The 19,112-nt window shown below is 70.4% G+C and overlaps 2 protein-coding genes across 14 annotated transcripts in view; one reads left to right on the top strand and one right to left on the bottom strand.

Moving 5' to 3' along the window:
* Positions 1-14,994, top strand: part of ARHGEF11 (Rho guanine nucleotide exchange factor 11) — a 25,616-nt gene extending 10,622 nt beyond the window's left edge. The window contains exons 4-41 of one of the 6 annotated variants that reach the window (XM_066986149.1): positions 187-236; positions 320-377; positions 876-1,054; positions 1,181-1,252; positions 1,573-1,692; positions 1,929-1,983; positions 2,071-2,147; positions 2,641-2,778; positions 2,905-2,979; positions 3,394-3,495; positions 3,890-3,988; positions 4,605-4,647; positions 4,780-4,876; positions 4,966-5,088; positions 5,345-5,368; positions 5,666-5,810; positions 5,925-6,021; positions 6,480-6,509; positions 6,735-6,861; positions 7,021-7,200; positions 7,521-7,568; positions 8,079-8,266; positions 8,354-8,500; positions 8,762-8,841; positions 9,042-9,167; positions 9,262-9,379; positions 9,694-9,872; positions 9,959-10,034; positions 10,250-10,417; positions 10,529-10,616; positions 10,752-10,853; positions 11,092-11,174; positions 11,274-11,471; positions 11,590-11,862; positions 12,922-13,017; positions 13,441-13,643; positions 13,768-13,948; positions 14,232-14,994. In XM_066986149.1, coding sequence (XP_066842250.1) covers positions 187-236; positions 320-377; positions 876-1,054; positions 1,181-1,252; positions 1,573-1,692; positions 1,929-1,983; positions 2,071-2,147; positions 2,641-2,778; positions 2,905-2,979; positions 3,394-3,495; positions 3,890-3,988; positions 4,605-4,647; positions 4,780-4,876; positions 4,966-5,088; positions 5,345-5,368; positions 5,666-5,810; positions 5,925-6,021; positions 6,480-6,509; positions 6,735-6,861; positions 7,021-7,200; positions 7,521-7,568; positions 8,079-8,266; positions 8,354-8,500; positions 8,762-8,841; positions 9,042-9,167; positions 9,262-9,379; positions 9,694-9,872; positions 9,959-10,034; positions 10,250-10,417; positions 10,529-10,616; positions 10,752-10,853; positions 11,092-11,174; positions 11,274-11,471; positions 11,590-11,862; positions 12,922-13,017; positions 13,441-13,643; positions 13,768-13,948; positions 14,232-14,281 — 4,295 coding nt within the window. In that variant the 3' untranslated portion in view covers positions 14,282-14,994. Of the gene's footprint in view, positions 1-186; positions 237-319; positions 378-875; positions 1,055-1,180; positions 1,253-1,572; positions 1,693-1,928; positions 1,984-2,070; positions 2,148-2,640; positions 2,779-2,904; positions 2,980-3,393; positions 3,496-3,889; positions 3,989-4,604; positions 4,648-4,779; positions 4,877-4,965; positions 5,089-5,344; positions 5,369-5,665; positions 5,811-5,924; positions 6,022-6,479; positions 6,510-6,731; positions 6,862-7,020; positions 7,201-7,520; positions 7,569-8,078; positions 8,267-8,353; positions 8,501-8,761; positions 8,842-9,041; positions 9,168-9,261; positions 9,380-9,693; positions 9,873-9,958; positions 10,035-10,249; positions 10,418-10,528; positions 10,617-10,751; positions 10,854-11,091; positions 11,175-11,273; positions 11,472-11,589; positions 11,863-12,921; positions 13,018-13,440; positions 13,644-13,767; positions 13,949-14,231 lie in introns of all 6 variants that reach the window. The other 5 variants (XM_066986152.1, XM_066986148.1, XM_066986151.1 and 2 more) reach the window with 5 other exon arrangements.
* Positions 14,943-19,112, bottom strand: LRRC71 (leucine rich repeat containing 71). Of its 8 annotated transcripts, none has more exons than XM_066986172.1 (16): positions 19,031-19,112; positions 18,261-18,369; positions 18,063-18,179; positions 17,859-17,984; positions 17,641-17,716; positions 17,457-17,531; positions 17,293-17,361; positions 17,025-17,184; positions 16,861-16,944; positions 16,273-16,359; positions 16,097-16,198; positions 15,822-15,861; positions 15,668-15,747; positions 15,461-15,569; positions 15,254-15,369; positions 14,943-15,167 (listed from the first exon to the last, which is right to left on the bottom strand). In XM_066986172.1, the coding sequence occupies exons 2-16, from the start codon at positions 18,358-18,360 to the stop codon at positions 15,051-15,053; spliced, it is 1,458 nt and encodes a 485-aa protein (XP_066842273.1). In that variant the 5' UTR covers positions 18,361-18,369; positions 19,031-19,112; the 3' UTR covers positions 14,943-15,050. The 8 variants fall into 8 exon arrangements, with proteins under 8 accessions (XP_066842273.1, XP_066842274.1, XP_066842268.1 ...); XM_066986173.1 differs by having other exon boundaries at positions 16,097-16,195; XM_066986167.1 differs by having other exon boundaries at positions 15,461-15,747.

Here is a 19,112-nt window from a genome sequence, read left to right as displayed (position 1 = left end):
AGTCACCGGGGACCGGGGGGAACCGGGGATGGGGGGGTCCCGGCTCCGGCCAGGGCTGGCAAAGTTCGGGCCGCGGCTGCGCGAGCGGCACGGGGCTTCTCGGGGCTGGCAGGCGGCGCTGGGGGCTGCGGCGAGCCTGGCAGCGCGCGGCCTTGGTGACGTCCGTGTGTCCTGGCTGTGCGGCAGGAGGAGCGGCCATGAGAGCCGGGGTGCAGGAGGGCGACCGCATTGTCAAGGTGAGCACCCCCGGCCCCCCGCCTCGCCGCCGCCCCGCGCGCCCCGGCCTGACGCCGCTCCTCCCCTCTCCTCCCCTCGCCAGGTGAACGGCATGATGGTGACCAACAGCTCCCACCTCGAGGTGGTCAAGCTGATCAAGTGTGAGTACGGCCGGGAGCCGCGGAGGAGATGGGTGGGAGGCGCACGGACGTGACGGGGGCGGCTCAGCCCCCGCAGCCGTGGCCGATGGGCACGGTCTGCCCCGCGGCAGGGAAACCGGGGCCCGAAAAGCACAGCTCAGCTGGCCTCCCCGCGGCAGAACCAGCAGCTTCTCAGCTCTGCCCCGTGCTGGCGCGGTTTTCCCCGTGGACGGAGGGCACCAGGGAGCATCGAGCCTGCTGCCGCCCAGAGCTTTCCGTCCCTTTTTGCTCCTGGGGATGAGGCCCGTCGTAAATCCCCAGCTGTGAGGCCTAAAGACAGGGCTTGGTTCTTGGGAGAAGATGAGGAAACCCGTCCCGGTCCTTCCTGCACAGGCTCACAGGGACGGGGACGCGGCCACCCCGGTGCCGTGACACTTGCCCGACGTTTGGGGTCCAGGCAGCGAATAACGCAACTTTTTCTCTCCCTTCCCTTCCCTCCCCGCTCCCGGCTTCTTCCAGCTGGCGCCTACGTCGCTCTGACCCTCCTGGGCTCCCCCCCGCCGTCGGTGGGGCTCTCCAGCTCCCAGCAAGACGTGAGCACGCCGGGGGCTCCCCGCGTCGCCCCCGCTTGCCCCCCGCCGCCTCCGCCCCCGCCGCTCCCACCGCCGCAGCGCATCACCGGCCCCAAACCCCTGCAGGTCGCGCACCCTGCCCGCCGCCCCCCCCCTGCCCACCGCCCCCCTCCCTGCGTGGCCGAGGTGAGGGGGGGGGAGACGGGCAAGGCTCAGCCCCTCTCTTTCGCGCCCACCCTCCCTCCGTTGCAGGACCCCGAGGTTCAGAAGCACGCCACGCAGATTCTCCGCAACATGCTGCGGCAGGAGGAGGCAGAGCTGCAGGTACGGCGCAGCCACAGCATTTTTCCTTCCCCCCGAGGAAATCCTCCTCCCAGGCTGGGTTTTCCCTCCCCCCGGGGGCAGCCCACCTCTCTCAGCCCTTCGTCCCCGCTCGCCGCAGTCCGCAGCGCCTCCGCCGGGCCGCGCTGGCGGCGGGGGGAGAGGGAGGATATTCGGGTGCTGGCCCGGGGGAGCCCCTGCAGCACGCGGGTGCGCGGTCAGCCCACCGCCCCCTTCAGCTGCGCCTTTTCCCTCTCCCCGCGGGCTGTGGGATGGGCCGACGGGCTCGGGGCCCTCGTGAGCATCCTCGTCTCTCCGCCCAGCGCTTCTACGAGGCCTACAGCCGCAACCCCGCCACCGTGGTGGAGGAGCAGATCGAAGGGGCACGCCGGCGGGTCAGCCAGCTGCAGCTCAAAATCCTCCAGGAGACCGGTGGCTCCGTGGTACGGGAGACGCGCGGGAGGTTTTGGGGGAAATTCGCGGAGTTGGGACGTCCTGGTTACGGTTCGGGTGTCCTGGGCTCCCTCCGGGGCTGGAGGTGGCCGGGCAGGGTGGCGGAGATGTTCGCGCTTTCCCAAATTTGCTGCCGCGGGTGGGAGCCGCTGCAGCCGGGCGTCCCCTTGCTCCATGCCCGGGTGTCCCCGCGCGCTTGGTGGCATCCCAACGCCTCTCCTTGCAGGATTCGGGGCGGCTCTGCGGTGACTCCGGCTTGGCCGCTTTCAGAGCGGCAGAAGGTGAGCGGTGCTGGCAGCTTGGCCCTTCCCTGTCCCGCTGTGTGGGGCAGTCCCAAACGCGGGGCTCAGCCCCTTCTCTGTCCACAGGCCGCCTCTCGCTGGACTCTCAGGACGGTGACAGCGGCTTGGAGTCGGGCACAGAGCGGTTCCCCTCCTTCAGCGAGGTGAGAGCGCACCCCAACCGCTGCCGGGCACTGCCGGGGGGGTGAAAATGGGGGTGGAAACCCGCTGCCCCTCACCTGGGCTGGCTGAGGACAGCAGCGAGCCTCAGACGGAGGGCGCTGTGCACCGCTAGGAGCCGAGGAGCTGGCTTTGCGGGTGTAGTTACTTGTTTGCCTTCTGAACAAGCTGAATTTCTTGTAACGCGGTCTCAGCTCTGAATTTTTTGGCCACGCAAGGCAGATCCTGAAATGCAGCGTACCCGGGCTCGTGGTCCCAGTCCCAAAGTCCTCCCAATAGCCCCGGAGCATGGCTGTGGTGTCCAGGTTCCCCAGGCCCATTGAGAACGGGGTCTCAGGGTCTCTGAGCTGGAAACTGCTCCCGAGACAGCCCCAAACATCTCGGCCGGGCGGGCGAGAGCCCCCCCCAGCCCCCGGTGGTGGCGCGGAGCCGTCCCCGCACCCGTCCCCTCCGTCACCTCCCCGTCATCCCGAGCAGATGTCCCTGAACCGCAACTCCGTCCTCTCCGACCACGGCCTGGACAGCCCGCGGACCTCCCCGGTCATCACCTCCCGCCTCTACCAGCACCACCGCCGCCAGGGCTCCGACACCCCCTTCGCCCCCACTGCCGAGCAGGTAGGACGGGGCCGATCCTGCCCTGCCATGGGCTGGGTGCCGTGGCGCTGGGAACGGCCCGGCGGGCGTCCCTGCGCTCCCCGAAGCCGGCGCCTGGCTCCCAGCGCCGTCCCTTGTCCCTTGCAGGGATCGGAGCGCGCGGGACGCCCCCTCATCATCGGGCCGGAGGAGGATTACGACCCGGGATACTTCAACAACGAGGTAGCGGCGGCCAAGCTCCTCTTGGCTTTCGTCCCGTCTCGTCGGGGGCGGCTGGCCGGGGTCACGGGACGGGGCTCTCACCCCTCCCACGGCCTTCCCTTTGTCGCCGCGTGCCCTGGTGCCCGGGAAGCGGTGGCATTTAGAAATCCTCCCAAGGAGGATTTCAGCCGGGCCGCTGACCTCCGCTGCCCCCATCGCCCAGCCTCTGCTGTCACCTCACCCACGCGGCGGGGACGGGGATGGCCCCGGTCGAGCTGGCGGTGCTGGTCCAGGGGAGGCCGGTGGCCCCGTCGGGGTGGGAGATGGGGAGCAGGGGCTGGGGTTTAGGCCAGCGATGAGCCGCGGGGTGGGGATAATCCGGAGAATTCGGTTCCTTTCTTGCCTAACTGGTGCTTTCTCCTCCGGGTCCTGCAGTGCGACTCCCTCTTCCAGGACCTGGGCAAGCTCAAGTCGCGGCCGGCACACCTGGGGGTCTTCCTGCGCTACATCTTCTCCCAGGCCGATCCCAGCCCCCTGGTAAGAGCTACGGGCACCAAACGGGGGGAAATACCGACGGGGCAGCGTGTTCGGGGCCCTCCCCGTTTCCCTGGGGTCCCGCAGGGCGCTGGTGGTTTGCAGAGCGCCTTGGCAAAGCGCGGGCTCCGCGCAGGGCTCCGGCAGCCGGCTCCTGCCGCAGGCAGCTGCCAGCCAGTGGTGTCCCCAGCCGTGCCTGCGGCGAGGGGAAAGCCCAGTGTAGGGTTACACGGCCTCCCCTTCCTCCCAGGCGTGGCACGGGGAGGGTGCTGCCCTCCCCGGACCCCCGTGAGCGTTTCCTGTTTCATGGCCGTCCGGCGTTACTGAGCGTTTCACCTTCCTGCCTCGAGCCCTTCCTCCCTCCTCGCTGACCAGCTCCGCTGTCCTCTCCTTGCAGCTCTTCTACTTATGCGCAGACGTGTGCCAGCAGACGGCCGCGAAGGATTCCCGGGTCTTGGGAAAGGAAATCTGGAACATCTTCTTGGAGAGGAACGCGGTGAGGACCGGAGCTGTGAGCCTGCGTGGGGACGGGAGATGGGAGGGGAATCAGCTGGAAAGCCAACCTCGCACTTCGGTGTCACGTCCCTTGCACAACGGCCCTTTTTTTTTTAACGGCGTTTTTGCCGCTGCCGTCGCTTTGCTGGTTCCTCCGCATCGGTGCACGTTGCGTAAGGCGTGTACCCACGCGTTGCACAACGGCAGCGGCCTCAGCGCCCGGCAGCTGGGAGCAGGAGGGGCAGGAGGAGCAGGAGGGGCAGGAGGAGCAGCAGGAGCATCCTGGCAGCAAGGATGGGGCTCGAGGCTCTGCCCCTAGCGCTCCTGGGGCACCTACTGTTTGGAGGGAGCAGGTTTCGCTCCTGCTGCTCCAGAGGATTTTGTATTTTGGGTGCTGAGATGAGTGCCGGGCGTTTGTGTGTCTGGGAGCGTTGAGACTCTCAGCTCTTGGCTGCAGCAATGCCAGGTGGTGGTGCAGGAGCACGGGCACCCTCCCCCAGCAGCTTGGTGCTGCTGTGAGCGTGGTTTCAGCACCCCCAGCTCCTTCCAGCCCTGCTCGCTGCCTGGCAGAAGCGAAGCGGTGCTGAGCTGCTCTTGTGTCGCCTTCCCTCCCCCAGCCTCTCCGAGTGAAAGTGTCGGAGCAGCTCCTGGCTGAGATCGGTGAGTGAGGAGGGTCGGTGAGCTCCAGGCAGATGGCGAGGCTCTCGCAGCCTGCCCCGGGGCAGCCAGGGGATCCTCTGTGCCCCCCCCCGCGGGCTGCGGTGACACCGGCCGTCCTCTCCTGTCACCCAGAGACTCGCCTGCGGAACGGGGACGATGTCCGAGCCGCCCTCTTTGAGGCTCAGGAGATGGTGATGCCCGAGATCCAGGAGCAGATCCAGGACTACAGGTGGCCCAGCGGCGCAGAGCCCGTCGTGCTCCCCCCCGTGCCTCCGCCCGGTGCCCGGGCTCGTGGCACTGAACCCCGTGTGCCCGCAGGACGAAGCGCACCATGGGCCTGGGGAGCCTGTACGGGGAGAACGACCTCCTCGACCTGGACGGGGACCCCCAGAAGGAGCGGCAAGTGGCCGAGAAGCAGCTGGCCCAGCTGGGTGACATCCTGTGAGTGCCCGTCGGGAAGGGATCGGGCACGGGAAGGGCTCGGCTCCTCCGTCCTGCCACCTCCCCGTCGTTACTGGGGGAGACTGGGGGAAGGAGAGTTTGGAGCGGGAGCTGGGTGCGCTGGCATCGGGGCAGGAGGAGGGGGCTCCTGGGGGGAGTGGGGGGAGGAAGGGCTCGGTGCTGGGAGCACCTCACCTGGGGGCTGAGCAGAGGAACCCTTCCAAACAAGCTCTTTCATCCCTGTCTCTCTTTCCAGGTCCAAATATGAAGAGGACAGGAGGTGAGTGACCCCTGGACACGGCAGGCGTGCGCCCAGACGCGGCTGCACTGCAGTCGTTAGCTCAGGAGGCAAAAGGGGGGCCCAGAGAGGAGGTGTAGGGGCACCCCCTCCCCGTGCTGGCCCGCGGCACCCTCTCCCAGTGCCGTGTATCCCCGGGGGCCCTCGGGGTGGCCCCGGGGAAGGAGCAGACCCCGTCACCCCACACCCCGCAGGCCATCCTGGCCTCGTTCGCCTCCTCCAGCCCCCGACGCTGTGTCCTGGTGCCTCACCTCCAGCTCACGCTCGCCTCTCTTCCAGCTCCCCCATGGCCTTTGCCCTCAGCACGTACATGAACCACACCGGCATCCGCAGCCGGGAGCCGCGCGTGGCCAGCGCCAGCGAGAAGGCGCAAGCCCTCCCGGACAAGGACAAGTGGCTGCCCTTCTTCCCCAAGACCAAGAAGGTGGGTGGCTGGCTGGCAGCCGGCCCTCGGGGATGGTGCCGCCGCCTCCTGAGGTCGGGGTGACCCTGGGGAGCCGCGCTGTGACGCCAGCGCTCCTCTCGGGTGGCCCAACAGAGCAGCAGCACGAAGAAGGACAAGGATGCCATGGAAGACAAGAAGCGCAACCCCATCCTCAAGTACATCGGGAAGCCCAAAATCTCCTCCCAGAGCAGTGAGTACCGGCACCTTCTGGGACGCCGTTCCACCGACGCCCCGCTGCCGGAGGGGACCTGCAGCCACCCGCCTGCCCTTGGCTCCCCTTCGCCCACAGCAGGCACCTCGCAGCCGCTCCCCCACGCTCTCCTCCTCCAGCCGCCCATTGGAAACCCGTTATCCGGGCCATCCATGCTCCCACGTGGCTTTGAGGGGAGCAGGAAGGGAGCTGAGCTTGAGCTCTCCCCAAAATTCATCCTAAATAACCCCATCCTGCAGGCTGCCACAGCCCAGGAGCTGCTGGGGTGGGCTGGGATGGTGGAGAGCCTCCGCACGTGTGCCTACAGCCGTGTGTGTTCCCCTTCCTCCCCTTCTGCTTTCAGTTCTCATGCCGTCAGCTCACACGCTCCCTCTCTGCCTCCTTCGCCGCTGAAACGCAGGATTGATTTGACATCTCATTTTTGTTTTTCCTTTCAGCATTTCATGTCCCTTTGTCCCCTGTCGAAGGTAAAAGGCCTCTTCTTTTATTTGCCATTCACCTCATGCGCTTGGTTTTTGGTTTATCCCCACCCCGAGGCACCCAGCGTTGGGGCGGGAGGAGGGCTGCCCCGCCTGCGCTCGGGACGTCTCCCCGGTGCTGCCCGCTGGCCTTGGGGACACCCCCGTGGTGAGCTCCGGCGGCTCCCCCTGCCCGCCCTCACCGGGGTCCCTTCCTCGCCTTCGCCCCAGCAGTCAAACCCGGCAATGTGAGGAACATTATCCAGCACTTTGAGAACAACCAGCATTACGAGAGCCAGGAGCCCGGCACGCAGCGCCTCTCCACCGGCAGCTTCCCCGAGGACCTGCTGGAGGCTGACGGGTAGGGTGGAGGCTGCCGGGTGCCCTCGGTGGTCCCGGGGCTCTTTCTGGCCGGGACCCTGAGTTTTCCTGCACGTGTGCGTCCCTGAGGCCACGTGTGCGTCCCTGCTGCCTCCCCGGGCTCGGCCTGACTGCTCCCGGCTTTGTCTCGCCACTGCAGCTCTCGCGCCGAGGTCAAGCTGGGCCGGTCGGAGAGCTTGAAAGGCCGCGAGGAGATGAAGAAATCTCGGAAAGCAGAAAACGTGCCCCGGTCCCGCAGCGACGTGGACATGGATGCCGCAGCCGAGGCCACCAGGCTTCACCAGTCGGCGTCGTCCTCCGCCTCCAGCCTGTCCACCAGGTGGGAGCCGCTGCTGGAGCCCAGGCTGGGGGGCACCCGGGTTCCCCTCGGCCCTCAGGAGGGAGCTGGGATGCTCGGGGGCCTGAAACCTCCCCCTCGGGCTGTGACGCTGCCTCCCGGGCAGGCTCCGTGGGTCAAGGCCAAGCCTTGGCCACGCAGAATGGGACGGTCGCTGCGGCACCCAGCTGCCTGCAGAGCTCCGGGGCTGACGTTCGTCATGGGAAACCGGGGGGAAATTGGGCTTAATCTGGTGGGAAACGCCGCAGGGGTGCGGCGGCGGGCAGAGGGGGCTCGCGGGTGATGCTCCTGTCCCTCCCCAGGTCGCTGGAAAACCCCACGCCCCCCTACACGCCCAAGATGGGACGCAGGTGAGTGGCCCGGCCGCCGCTGCCATCGCCTCTACCGCGCCGCCCCGAGCCCGCCGCGGGGCCGGTTTCCTACAGAGCAGGAGGGTCACTGTAGAGGGGACCGGGGGGGTCAGAGGGGCTCTGCCTAGCTTCTCCCTTCCCACCCCCCGGGGCCTTGCCAGAGCACAAGGGGAAACGGCGCCCAGGGCTGCCCCGGGAGGGAGTCCCCGGAGATGCCTCCGGCTTGGCGCAGTCGTGCTGCGTAACGGCAGCTCCCCGTCCTCGGGGGCTAGGGGGCACCTCTGTTCCCTTGTGTCTCACGCAGGAGCTTAATGGACCTATGTAGATGGCTGCTGGGGGACCTAGTCTTTTAGCTCGAGAGTCAGAGGCTTGTGCTTCTTGTGCGGAAGGTCCCGGGTTCAAGCCGAAATAGGGCCCAGGTAGATATTGGCTGTGCTGGGAGCGCTGCAGGCGGGCTCGCTGGCGGCCGCCGCCGCGGCGTACTCCCACCGCCGCCTTTCACCCTCCCAGGAGCATCGAGTCGCCCAGCCTGGGCTTCGGCGTCGACCCCTTCCTGCCTCACCTCCTGGAGGACGAGCAGGGCCAGCTCTCGGACCTGGAGCCCGAGCTGGACTCACAGAACTGGCAGCACACGGTCGGCCGGGAGGTGCTGGCCAGCCTGCCGCAGAAGGAGATCGACCGGCAGGAGGTGATCAACGGTAAGGAGCCGGGGGTCTCCGGCCCCCCCCCGCCGGCACCTCGGGAGGCCCAGGGGACGTCCCCAAGCCCGCCTGCCTCTCGCGCAGAGCTCTTTGCCACGGAAGGGTCTCACCTCCGCATCCTCCGGGTCCTCGACCTCCTCTTCTACCAGCGGATGAGGAAGGAGAGCCTGCTGTCCCGCGAGGAGCTGGCGCTGCTCTTCCCCAACCTCCCAGACGTGATCGAAATCCACAGTGAGCCTCCTCCCTCCCGCCTTCCCCTCTCCCCCGCAGGCCTGGCAGCGCCGTCCTGTCTCACCTCTCCTCCCTCTCGTTTCCCGGTGGCTCTCCAGAGCCTGTTAAATTCTGGGATCTGCCAGCGCCCGCCTCTGGGATGCCCGAGCGTCACCAGCCTTTGCGTAGCGTGATCCAAGGACAGGCATCGGTGCCCCGCTCCTTGGCAGATTTCATTCGAGCGGTCCGAGCTCACTTCTTGTCTCTCGCATCCTCGCCCAGATTCTCTCTCCGAATCCATGAAGAAGCTCCGGGAAGAAGGACCAATCATCAAGGAAATCGGGGATCTCATGCTGTCTCGGGTAAGGAGGGACGGCTGCGGGGGGGGCGCGGGGGCGAGGCAGCCCTGGGGACGTCTGGTTATCCGGGAGGACGGGCTGGAGGGGATGGAGGGGGCTCTGTGGAGCCAGGGCAGCGGGGCGGACGAGCTCTGGGAGAGCCCTGGATGGGGTCGGGGTGGGCCAAGCCTCGGGGTGACCGAGCACCCCCTGTGCCCCCCCAGTTCGACGGCCTGGCCAAGGAGGAAATCCAGCAGGTGACTGCGGACTTCTGCTCGTACCAGTCCATCGCCCTGGAGCTGATCAAAACCAAGCAGCGCAAGGAGACCCGTTTCCAGATCTTCATGCAGGTTCGCTCCTCTCCTGGGCCGCTCCTCGCCCTGGCGCTCCCCCGGCTCGCCCCCGTCGCACCTCGGGGCCTTCATCCTCTTCCTCCCGCCCTAGGAAGCAGAAAGCAACCCGCAGTGCCGGCGCCTGCAGCTCAAGGACTTGATCATCTCCGAAATGCAGCGCCTGACCAAGTACCCGCTGCTGCTGGAGAACATCCTCAAGCACACCGAGGGTAGGGGCTGGGGGGGCGCCGGGGGGGGGGTCACTGGCGGCCGTGCGCTCACCTCGGGCACGTCCTTCAGGAAGCGATGGCTTTGGGCCGTGGGGCTCGTGCCTCTCCGTTGTCACCCGGAGCCAAATCCGGGGGCTGTGAGGAGGACGTGCTGCTTTCCAGCCGGGCTGAGGGGGGGGGAAACCTCCCCCCCCTTTCAGCAGGGAGCTCATCTCTGGGCCCGGGGTGCAGCTGCGGGTGCGGGAGCTGGCACGGAGGGATGGGGCAGCACCATCCATCTCCTCCTGACCCTCGGCTCCGCTCCGCCGTCCCAGCGGGCACCTCGGAGCACGACAAGCTGTGCCGAGCCCGGGACCAGTGCCGGGACATCCTCAAGTACGTGAACGAGGCCGTGAAGCAAGCGGAGAACCGGCACCGCCTGGAGGGCTACCAGAAACGCCTGGACGCCACCTCGCTGGAGAGGACCAGCAACCCCCTGGCTGCCGAGTTCAAGGTAGCCCCAGCTCCCCGGGGGGTTCAGGGGGGGGGTCGCCCGGTGCCAGCCACGCTCACCGCTGCCCTCTGCCCCCCCCCCCGCAGAGCCTGGACCTCACCTCCCGGCGCATGATCCATGAGGGGCCGCTCACCTGGCGCATTGGCAAGGACAAGACCGTGGGTACGGACCTTCCCGGGGAGGGCCGGGAGATCCCGCCCCCCCCCCCCCCCAGCCTCCTGCAGGATCTGGGCCTTTCACCCCGCGTCCCGGTGGCGTTTTGGGGACTCCGTGAGGCTGGGGACGGCCGGGGACAGCGTGTCCGCGGGGCCACCGTCCCTCCCGGCCGCGAGGAGCTGCGAGGAGCTGAGCCCCCGCCGTCCGCTCTCGCACCGCAGACCTGCACGTGCTGCTCCTCGAGGACCTCCTGGTGCTGCTGCAGAAGCAGGACGAGAAGCTGGTGCTCAAGTGCCACAGCAAGACGGCGCTGGGCTCCTCGGACAACAAGCAGACCTTCAGCCCCGTCCTCAAGCTCAACTCGGTGCTCATCCGCTCCGTGGCCACAGGTAGTGGGGTTTGGGGGGGGACCCGAGGCGGGTGGCAGGGGACCTGTCCTGCTGGGACCAGGCGGCCCTTGCCGGACCCCGACCTCCTTCCTCCTCCCGCTCCCCGCGCAGATAAGCGAGCCCTCTTCATCATCTGCACGTCGGAGCTGGGCCCCCAGATCTACGAGCTGGTGGCGCTGACGTCCTCCGAGAAAAACACGTAAGGAGGAGCGGGACGGGCGCTGGGAGCTGGCGGGGACTTGGGGGGGGGGTGGAGGACGGGGGGGTTCCTCCGGGTGTGCCCCCCCCCCCCCAACACCCCAGGAGCTGAAGGTGCTGCTCTGGGCCGCCCCAGGTGGATGGAGGTGCTGGAGGAGGCGGTGCAGAGCTCCACCAGGAATGCCACCTTCCCCCCCAAGCGCCGGACGCCGGAGCCCACCCGCGCGGCCCCCTCCAGGTGAGCGGCGGGGCCTTACTGGGAGCCGGGGCCGGAGCCCAGTTCGGCACTGGTTCGGCACTGGGGGACGAGGCCAGTGCGCCACGGGCTCTCTCAGACCCAGGGCGCTGGGGACGCGGCTCCCCCCCTGGTGCGAGAGCGGCTCGCTGGGGACCTGGGGGTGGCTGCCAGGGCTCCCGGCCCCTTGTCGCTGCTGCCCCCCCCCCCCGCCTAACCCCCCCCCTTTCCGTCCTCGTAGCCTGGTGCTGCCGGACGCCGACGTCTCCCCCATCCTGTCCCGAGGCGCCGGCTCCGCAGCGGAGGCGGAGGAGAGCTCCTCGGGTGAGCCCCCCCCCGCACCCCCCCCACCGCCTCGGCTGCCCCGTCCCCGGGGTGGGGGGGGGGGGCGCAGCTCTGAGCCCCCCCCCCGTGTCCCCGCAGCGGACGACAATCCCGCCGAGCTGCTGGGCGAGGAGAAGCCCCCGGCGCTGCCCGAGGAGCCGCAAAGCAGCGAGGTAGAGGAGGAAGGGGAGGAAGAGCCCGCGGGGGCGGCCGGAGCCTTCCCGGAGCCCCCCATGCGCCTGGCGCTGCCGGTGCCGCTCTCGGCGGAGGGGCTGGCCGAGGCGGCCCTGGAGGACGGTGAGCACCCTTTGGGGGGGGGGGAGATCAAGGAGGGGGGGTCCCCCGAGGGAGCGGGGGTGGGGATGGCACCCAAAAACCGCCTCTTCCCCCCCCCCCCCCCCCCCCCCCATCCCAGTGGAGAACCTGCGGCTCCTGATCCTGCGGAGGCTCCTGGGCGGCCGCGACGCGGAGCCCGAGGACGACGTGACGCCCACGCCGTCGGTCAGCGGCGGCGCCCAGCCGTGGGACCCGGTGCTCTGCGGCCACGATTCGGCCTCCCAGGAGGTGCTGGCCGAGCCCCCGGCACCCCCCGAGGAACCGAAGCCCCCGCACCACCGAAGCTGGGAGGAGACGAGCCAGACGCGTCCGGTGGCGGAGGAGCCCGGCGGCTACAAGGTCGTCCGGAAAGGTAGGGGGCTGCCGACAGCCCCCCCCCGGGCCGGGCAGGGGTGCGGGCACCCAGGACCCCCCCCCCTCAGCCATGTCTCCCGTACCTGCCCCCGGCTGCAATTTGGGTGCTCGCTCCCTGCTTGCGCGAGGTTTGCGTGAGGGGTGCGGGTAAACCCCGCTCCCTGTGCACGGCGCTGGGTGCTGGTGCTGGGTGCTGTGGGGTGCCGGTGGTGGTGGTGGTGCTGGTGGGTGCTGGTGGGTGCTGGTGCTGGGTGCTGGTGCTGGGTGCTGTGGGGTGCTGGTGGTGGGTGCTGGGTGCTGGTGGTGGGTGCTGGGGGGTGCTGGTGGGTGCTGGTGCTGGGTGCTGGTGCTGGGTGCTGGTGGATACTGGTGCTGGGTGCTGGTGCTGGGTGCTGTGGGGTGCTGGTGGTGGTGCTGGTGGGTGCTGGGCGGTGCTGGTGGTGGGTGCTGGGTGGTGCTGGTGGTGGGTGCTGGTGGATACTGGTGCTGGGTGCTGGTGGTGGGTGCTGGGGGGTGCTGGTGCTGGTGGTGGGACGCTGATGTGGTGCTGGTGGTAGGGAGCTGATGGGTGCCAGGATTGGGGTGCTGGTGGTGGGGTGCTGATGGGCGCTGGTGCTGGGGTGCTGGTGGTGCTGGTGGTGGGGTGCTGGTGCTGGTGGTGGGTGCTGGTGCTGGTGGTGGGTGCTGGTGCTGGGGTGCTGGTGGTGCTGGTGCTGGGGTGCTGGTGCTGGGGTGCTGGTGTTGGGGTGCCGGTGGTGGTGCTGGGTGTGCTGGTGGTGGGTGCTGGTGGGTGCTGGTGGTGGGTGCTGGGGAGTGCTGGTGGTGGGGTGCTGGTGGTGCTGGTGCTGGGGTGCTGGTGGTGCTGGTGGTGGGGTGCTGGTGCTGGTGGTGGGTGCTGGTGGTGGGTGCTGGGGGGTGCTGGTGATGGGACACTGATGGGTGCCAGGATCGGGGTGCTGGTGTTGGGGTGCTGGTGCTGGTGCTGGTGCTGGTGCTGGGTGCCGGTGGCGGGTCCCGCTCACCCCCCCCCCCCCCCCTCTCTTTCCGGGGTGCGCAGCCGGGGCTCAGGAGGGTGCCCGGGAGGCCACGCCCCCTGCAGGCAGCAGCCAATCAGCACCCGAGCTGCAGGAAGGAGGCGGAGCTCGTGTAGATGGTAAAGGGACCCCCCCCCCCCCCCCCCCAGTTCCCAGCCCGGGGGGGGGTCCCCGGGTCCCAGCAGGGACGCGCGGCCCCGTGATGGGGGGGGCGCCCCCGTGTCCCCCGGGGGGAGCCGTGAGTCCCAACGATGACACGGGGCGGGGGGGGGGGACACGTCCCTGGGATGGTTGGGGGGGGGCTGTGTCCCCTGGGAAGGGGGGGGGCCGTGTCCCCAAGGACCGTGCCCCCCCCCCCCCCCCCAGGGGATGCCACCGAGCGCCCTGGCAGCCCCGCTGCCCCACGATCCCGTGGCCGGATCCTGCCACAAATGCCCCCCCCTGCAGCCCCCCCCCCCCGGCCATGAGGCCGCCAGCCCCCCCCCCGTGCTCCCACGGCCCCCCCCCGCCACCCCAACACTGCTCCCCCCCCCCCCTTCCAGGCAACTACTTCTACGTCAGCATGCCCCTGGGACCCCCCAAGCCTGCGCCGCCCCCCAGCCCCCCCCGGGGCTCCCCCCCCCGGGACCCCTCCTCCTGCCCCAGCACCGCCGAGGCCCCCCCGGAGCCCCCCGGCCCCCCCCGCGACGTCGACCTCATCTTCCGCACCATCGAGCAGCTGACGCTCAAGCTCAACAGGCTGAAGGTGAGCCCCCGTCGTGGTGCCTTGGGGGGGGAGGGGGGCTTTTTGGCATGGGGGGGGACACCCCCAAACCCGTGCTGCCCCCCCCCCCCCAACTCCGTGCCCTTTCTCTTTGTGCCCCCCCCAGGCCGTGGAAAGAGCCCACCGGGAGCTGCTGCGCTCCCTGGGGCACGGCTCCTCGCCCGACGCCACCCCCGTGGGGGGCTCGGCCCCGGGGACGGAGGGGGGGCCCCAGCGGCCCCCCAGCCCCGAGGGCGGCAGCCCCCTGACCCTGCGGAGCCTGCAGGGCCCCAGCGCCAACACGCCGGGTGAGTGGCGGTGCCTGGCCCCCCCCCCCGACCCCTTTTTCCCTGTCCCCCCCCCGTTATCCCCCTTTTTCCATCCTTTTTGCCCTTCTCTCCATCCCCCTTCGCCCCCTTCTCACCCATTTCTCCCCCCCCCATTTCGCCCCCCACCCCACTTTTCATCCCCTTCTCACCTTCCCCTCGCCCCCCACCCTCTTCCCACTGCCCCCCCCGCCCCACACCCCTTTGCCCCCCCCCCCATGGCCCCCCCCTTCCATCTCACCCCCTTTCTCCCCCTCTCTTCCAGGCTGCCGAGCCCCCCTGGCCGAGGACCCCGCTCACACCGCCGACCTTTAGCCCCGCCGCGGGGTGTGGGGGGGGGGCAAATCTCCCCCCTAAAAATCACTCTGAAGCTGGGGGGGGGGGGGAGCTGCCCACCAGCCCCCCCCGGCACCCCCGGGGGCCGGCAGCGAGCGCGAGGAGCCTCGAGACCCAGGCTGCTGGGGGGGGGGGCTTCTGCTGGAAGGAGGGCGCGCGGGACCCCCGCCCCGCCGGCCCCCACCCTGCATGGCAGCCCCGGCTCGGCCCCCCCCCTGCGCCCCCCCCGGCCGCGAGAGCTGGATCTAGTCTGTATAAATGCACTTTGTTTCGTTCCTCTCCGTGCTGCGGCCCCCCCACCCTGTCCCCCCCCCCCCCGCTGCCTATAAATATGTACGTACGTGCCCCCGCCGTGTAAATAACCCCGCGGCCCTCCCGTGTGTCCCCCCCCGACCCCCCCCGCAGCCAGGATGGGGCCCGTTGTCACCGGGTTGGGGGGGGGGGGGGACAGCCGGCGACAATCGGAGGCAGCCAGCCCCCCGGGGGGGCCGTGGCGAGGGTCTGGGGGGGGGGTGCCTGTGCCCCCCCCCCCTCCTTCATCCCCGTCCCGCGTGTAGAGGCGAGGCCGGCGCTGGGGTGTGGTATATATATTATATATAATAGAGCCAAGACCGACTGGTTGCTGTTCGATGCTGTATAATCTCGTTTATTTCCTTCCTTCCGACGGTAAAGATTTTGGTTTGTGATTATTATTTGATTTTATTTTGATTTTTGTTCCCCCCCCCCCCCGAATCGAGCCGTCCCCTGGCTAGGGCGCCGCACCCTGCTCCTCCTCGCGGCCCCGCGGCCCGGGGACGGGGTCGCGCCGCTGCAGCAGCTCCCGGAGCCGGGCGAAGGCCTCGCAGCTGGGAGGGAAGCCGTTCCTCTGCGGGGACACCAGGGATGAGGCCGTGTCACCGTAACCCCCCCCCCCCCCCGTCCCCTGTCCCCCCCCCCGTGCGCCCCGCTCACCTGCAGCGAGAGGCGCAGCAGCCCCGGCCGCCCCGCGGCCCCCCCCGGCTGCTCCTCCTGCTGCTGCTGCAGCACGGCCAGGAAGGCGCCCAGGCCCCGCTCCGTGATGTGGTTGTCTGCCGGGGGGGGGACACAACATGGACACAGAGGTGGGGACGGGCCCCGTGCCGCCGCCGAGCCCCCCCCCGAAGGTCCCCCCCCACTCACGGGCCAGGTTGAGGTTGAGCAGCGCGCGGTTCCCCGGCAGGACGACGTGCCCCCCGCGGTGCCACGCCGGCTCCAGCAGCGGGTGCGACGGCTCGGCCGGATCCTGCGCCTGGGGAGGAGGCGGAGGGGGGGGGTGCTGAGGGTGTGTGGGGGGGTCCCAGACGCAGCATCGTGTCCCCCAGCCCCCCCCTTCCCGGTGCCACTCGCCTCCACGCTCTGCTTCTCCTTGCTGGCGGCTTTGGCGCCGCGGCCTCGGGTGGGCCGGGGGTCTGCGGGCGCTGTCGTGGCTGGGGGGGGGGGCAGAGGAGGAGGGAGGTGAGCCGGGCACGGCCCCCCCGCGCCCCCCAGGCCCCTCACTCACGCTTCTTGGGCTGCTTCAAGTCGTCCTTCCGCAGCAGCTCCTGCGAGGGACAGCGCCGGGGAGGGGGGGGGGGCACCGAGTTCAGCCCCGCTGCACCCCTCGGGCAGCACTTTGGGGACCCCCCCCCTTGTGCTGGGGGGAAACTGAGGCACGGCCACAGCCCCGCCGGCCCCCAGACAAAACCAGAATTTTTTTTTTTTTAATCTGGCAGCTGTCTGATCGGCCGTGCCCCCCCCCAACCCCAAACCCCCCACGCTGGCCGCCCACCCCCTCACCTTCTTCTTGGCCATGCCCTTGCTGTGCTTGGCCGGAGGCAGCCTCTCGGCGGCCGCGCTGCCCTGCAGGCTCGGGGCGTGCTCGCTCCTGGCCTCAGCCTGCTTCGGGAGCCACACACCGGTGCTGGGGGGGGCCCCAGGAAGCCCCCCCCCCATCCCGCACACAAAACGCTCACCGCCTGGGGCTGTCCCAGCGCCTCCGCCAGCAGCAGCCGCCGCCGTTCCACCACCTCGGCGTGCGTCAGCGTGAAAGGACCCAGCACCTGGCACGAGCGGGGCCGGGGCTGCGATAATGGGGCCGGCCGCATCCCGCTCCGACCCCATCCCACTCAGCTCCGACCCCATCCCGCTCTGACCCCATCCTGCTCAGCTCCGACCCCATCCCGCTCTGGCCCCATCCTGCTCAGCTCCGACCCCATCCCGCTCCGGCCCGACCCCATCCCGCTCCGACCCCATCCCGCTCCGACCCCATCCCGCTCCGACCCCATCCCGCTCCGACCCCAACCCGCTCCGACCCCATCCCGCTCCGACCCCATCCCGCTCCGACCCCAACCCGCTCCGACCCCATCCCGCTCCGACCCCATCCCGCTCCGACCCCAATCCCGCTCCGACCCCATCCGACCCCATCCCGCTCCGACCCCATCCCGCCCGACCCCATCCCGCTCCGGCCCCACCCGCTCCAGCCCCATCCCGCTCAGCTCCGGCCCCATCTCCCTCCGGCCCCATCCCGCTCCTGCTCCCTTGCTGGGGGGGGTGAAGCCCACCTCGGCCAGCCGCAGGGCCCCCACGTCCCCGATGTCGTTGTGCGCCAGGGACAGCGACAGCAGCGAGCGGTTCCAGCGCAAGCCCTGGGGGGGGGGCACAGGATGGGCTGAGGTGGGGGGGCCACGGGCAGCAGGCAGCAGCTTGCCAAGCCCGCAGCCCCCACCTGGGCGATGTGCCCCGCTCCCACGTCCGAGATGCGGTTGAAGCTGAGGACCAGCGAGACCAGGCCGCGGTTGGAGGAGCTGAGGGTGGAGAGGCTCTGCCCGATGAGCCGGGCGGCCTCGTCGCCGATGCCGTTGTTGCGCAGCGAGAGGTGGGACAGCCTGCGGGGACGGGGGGGGGACAGCGGGGGTCCTGGTGGTCCCAGGCGGGATTTCGCCCCGTAGCGTGCCCCCCGCCCCGCTCTGCGCGGGGTCGAGCGCGGCACTCACGTGCTGCCGGGCCCCATCAGCAGGTGGAAGGAGTGCTCCGGCAAGGGGTTCCCCTCCAGGCTGAGCGTCCTGCGGAGGCAGGAGTTTCCAAAATTCTCTTAATTAAAGATAACGAGACACCAATCAAGGTGTTTCCCCCCCCACACCCCCCCCCCACCGCCTACCCGAGGCCGGGGCAGCGTGCCAGCAGCGTGGTCAGCGCGGGGAGCAGGCGGTCGGTCAGCCCGGCCCTCCAGAGGCTGCGGGGGGGGGACACAAGTGGCATCAAGCGGCATGTTGCTGGGGAGGGGACGTGGCAGCGCCTGGGGGGGGGTCACCCGCGTGCCCCCTCCCCAGCCCCACACTCACTGCACGGCCCGCAGGTGGGCGAGGGCGGGCAGGCACTTGCCGAGGACGCCCAGCATCTCCTCCTCGACGGTCCAGCCTGACGGGGGGGACGAGGCCAAAAAAGCGGGGTGGGGCGGGGGAAAAGCCCCCCCAAACGTGGCCTCGACCCTCCTCAAGGGCCTGCTGCGGCTCGTCCCCCGTCCCCCTAGGGACATTTTGGGGGAATTTTGGGGGCTCACCTCGCACGAAGACCTCGCGGACGCTCCGGGGGTCGTCGTGCTCCGTCTCCACCTGGACGCAGCGCTGGACGTGGCCGTGCCGGCGCCGGGTGCGGGTCTCCGGCCCCGCCGGTTCCTCGCCCTCCGCTGCAGAGGGATGGGTGCCTCGGGACCCCAAACCCCAGCACAACTCCCCCCGCCCCCCCTCTCCCGCACCCCGCTCACCGGCTGCGGGGCCAGCGGGGGACGGCCGCGGGGTGACCGCGGGGACGGCGGCGATGCCGGCGCGGGCGCAGAGCTCGGCCAGGTCCTGCTCCAGGAGGCCGCTGCACTGGTACTCCTCTGGGGGGGGGGAGGGGGGCGAGGTGTCAGGGGGGGTCCCACTGACTGTGCCCCCCCCCCCCCCAGCACTGCCAGCCTCACCTGCGCCCTGCTCGCCCTTCCTCGCCGCGTTCCTCGCCTCCTCCTCGGGGGCAGCCACCGCCACCTTCTCCCGGGGCGTTCGCTCCCGGCGCCGCCTCATGGCCGGCAGCTGGGGAGGGGCCGGGGGGGGGGACACTCAGCGCCCCCCCCCCCCCCCCCCAGCACCCCCCGGCCCCGAGGCTGGCACCCAAAGGATCCCTGGGCTAAGGGGGAGCCCCCTCCGAAGGGGACCCGGGGTGGGGGTCCCAGGGGTGGGGAGGACCCTGGGGGGGGTCCCATAGGTGGGGGGGACCCGGTGGGGGTTCCAGAGGTGGGGGGGGGACACCTATGGGGGTCTCTATTAGGGGATGTAAGGGGGGTAATGGGGGGGGGGGGTGCAATGGGGGTCGCCACAGGGAGCAAGGGGGTTGCAGGGATGGGGGGGGAACCGCATGGGGGTCCCCATGGAGGGCTCCAGAAGGGGCATGGGGGGGGGGGGGTCCCAAGGCTGGGGGGTGCCCGTGGAGGTCTCCATAGGGGTTGAAGGAGGGTCCCGGGTGCTGAGGGGCAGCACTGGGGGGGTCCCCAAAGGGGGAAACGGGGGTCCCAGAGCGGGGGGGGGCCTATAGAAGTTTGCTTAGGGGGTCGGGGGGGTCCCAGGGGGTTTCCACCGCCGGAGGGGGGAGCTGTGGGGGTCCCCCCGCGGAGCAGGGGGGTCCCGGTGCCGGGGGGGCCCCGGGGGGCTCCTCGGGGGTCCCCATGGGGCCGGGGGGGGCCAGGCCGGGCCCCACCTCGCTCGGCGGCCTCGGGCCGTCCCCATGGCAACGCGGGGGCGGGGCCGGCGAGCGGGGGGCGGGGCCGAGACCGGGAGGG

The sequence above is a fragment of the Anser cygnoides genome, chromosome 33 (genome assembly GCF_040182565.1).
Source record: "Anser cygnoides isolate HZ-2024a breed goose chromosome 33, Taihu_goose_T2T_genome, whole genome shotgun sequence".
Taxonomy (NCBI): domain Eukaryota; kingdom Metazoa; phylum Chordata; class Aves; order Anseriformes; family Anatidae; genus Anser; species Anser cygnoides.
Note: the sequence above shows the minus strand (reverse complement) of the source record. Positions and strands in the feature narration are given on the sequence as shown.

What these genes read in the sequence shown, in the direction of transcription:
- LRRC71 (XM_066986167.1), bottom strand. Translation starts at nt 18,360, where the DNA reads ATGAGGCGGCGCCGGGAGCGAACGCCCCGGGAGAAGGTGGCGGTGGCT. An exon ending in GCCCACCTGCGGGCCGTGCA is followed by an intron (nt 17,532 to 17,640) that starts GTGAGTGTGGGG and finishes CCCCCCCCGCAG; the next exon opens with CCTCTGGAGGGCCGGGCTGA. An exon ending in GGGCCCTGCGGCTGGCCGAG is followed by an intron (nt 16,360 to 16,860) that starts GTGGGCTTCACC and finishes CGCTCGTGCCAG; the next exon opens with GTGCTGGGTCCTTTCACGCT.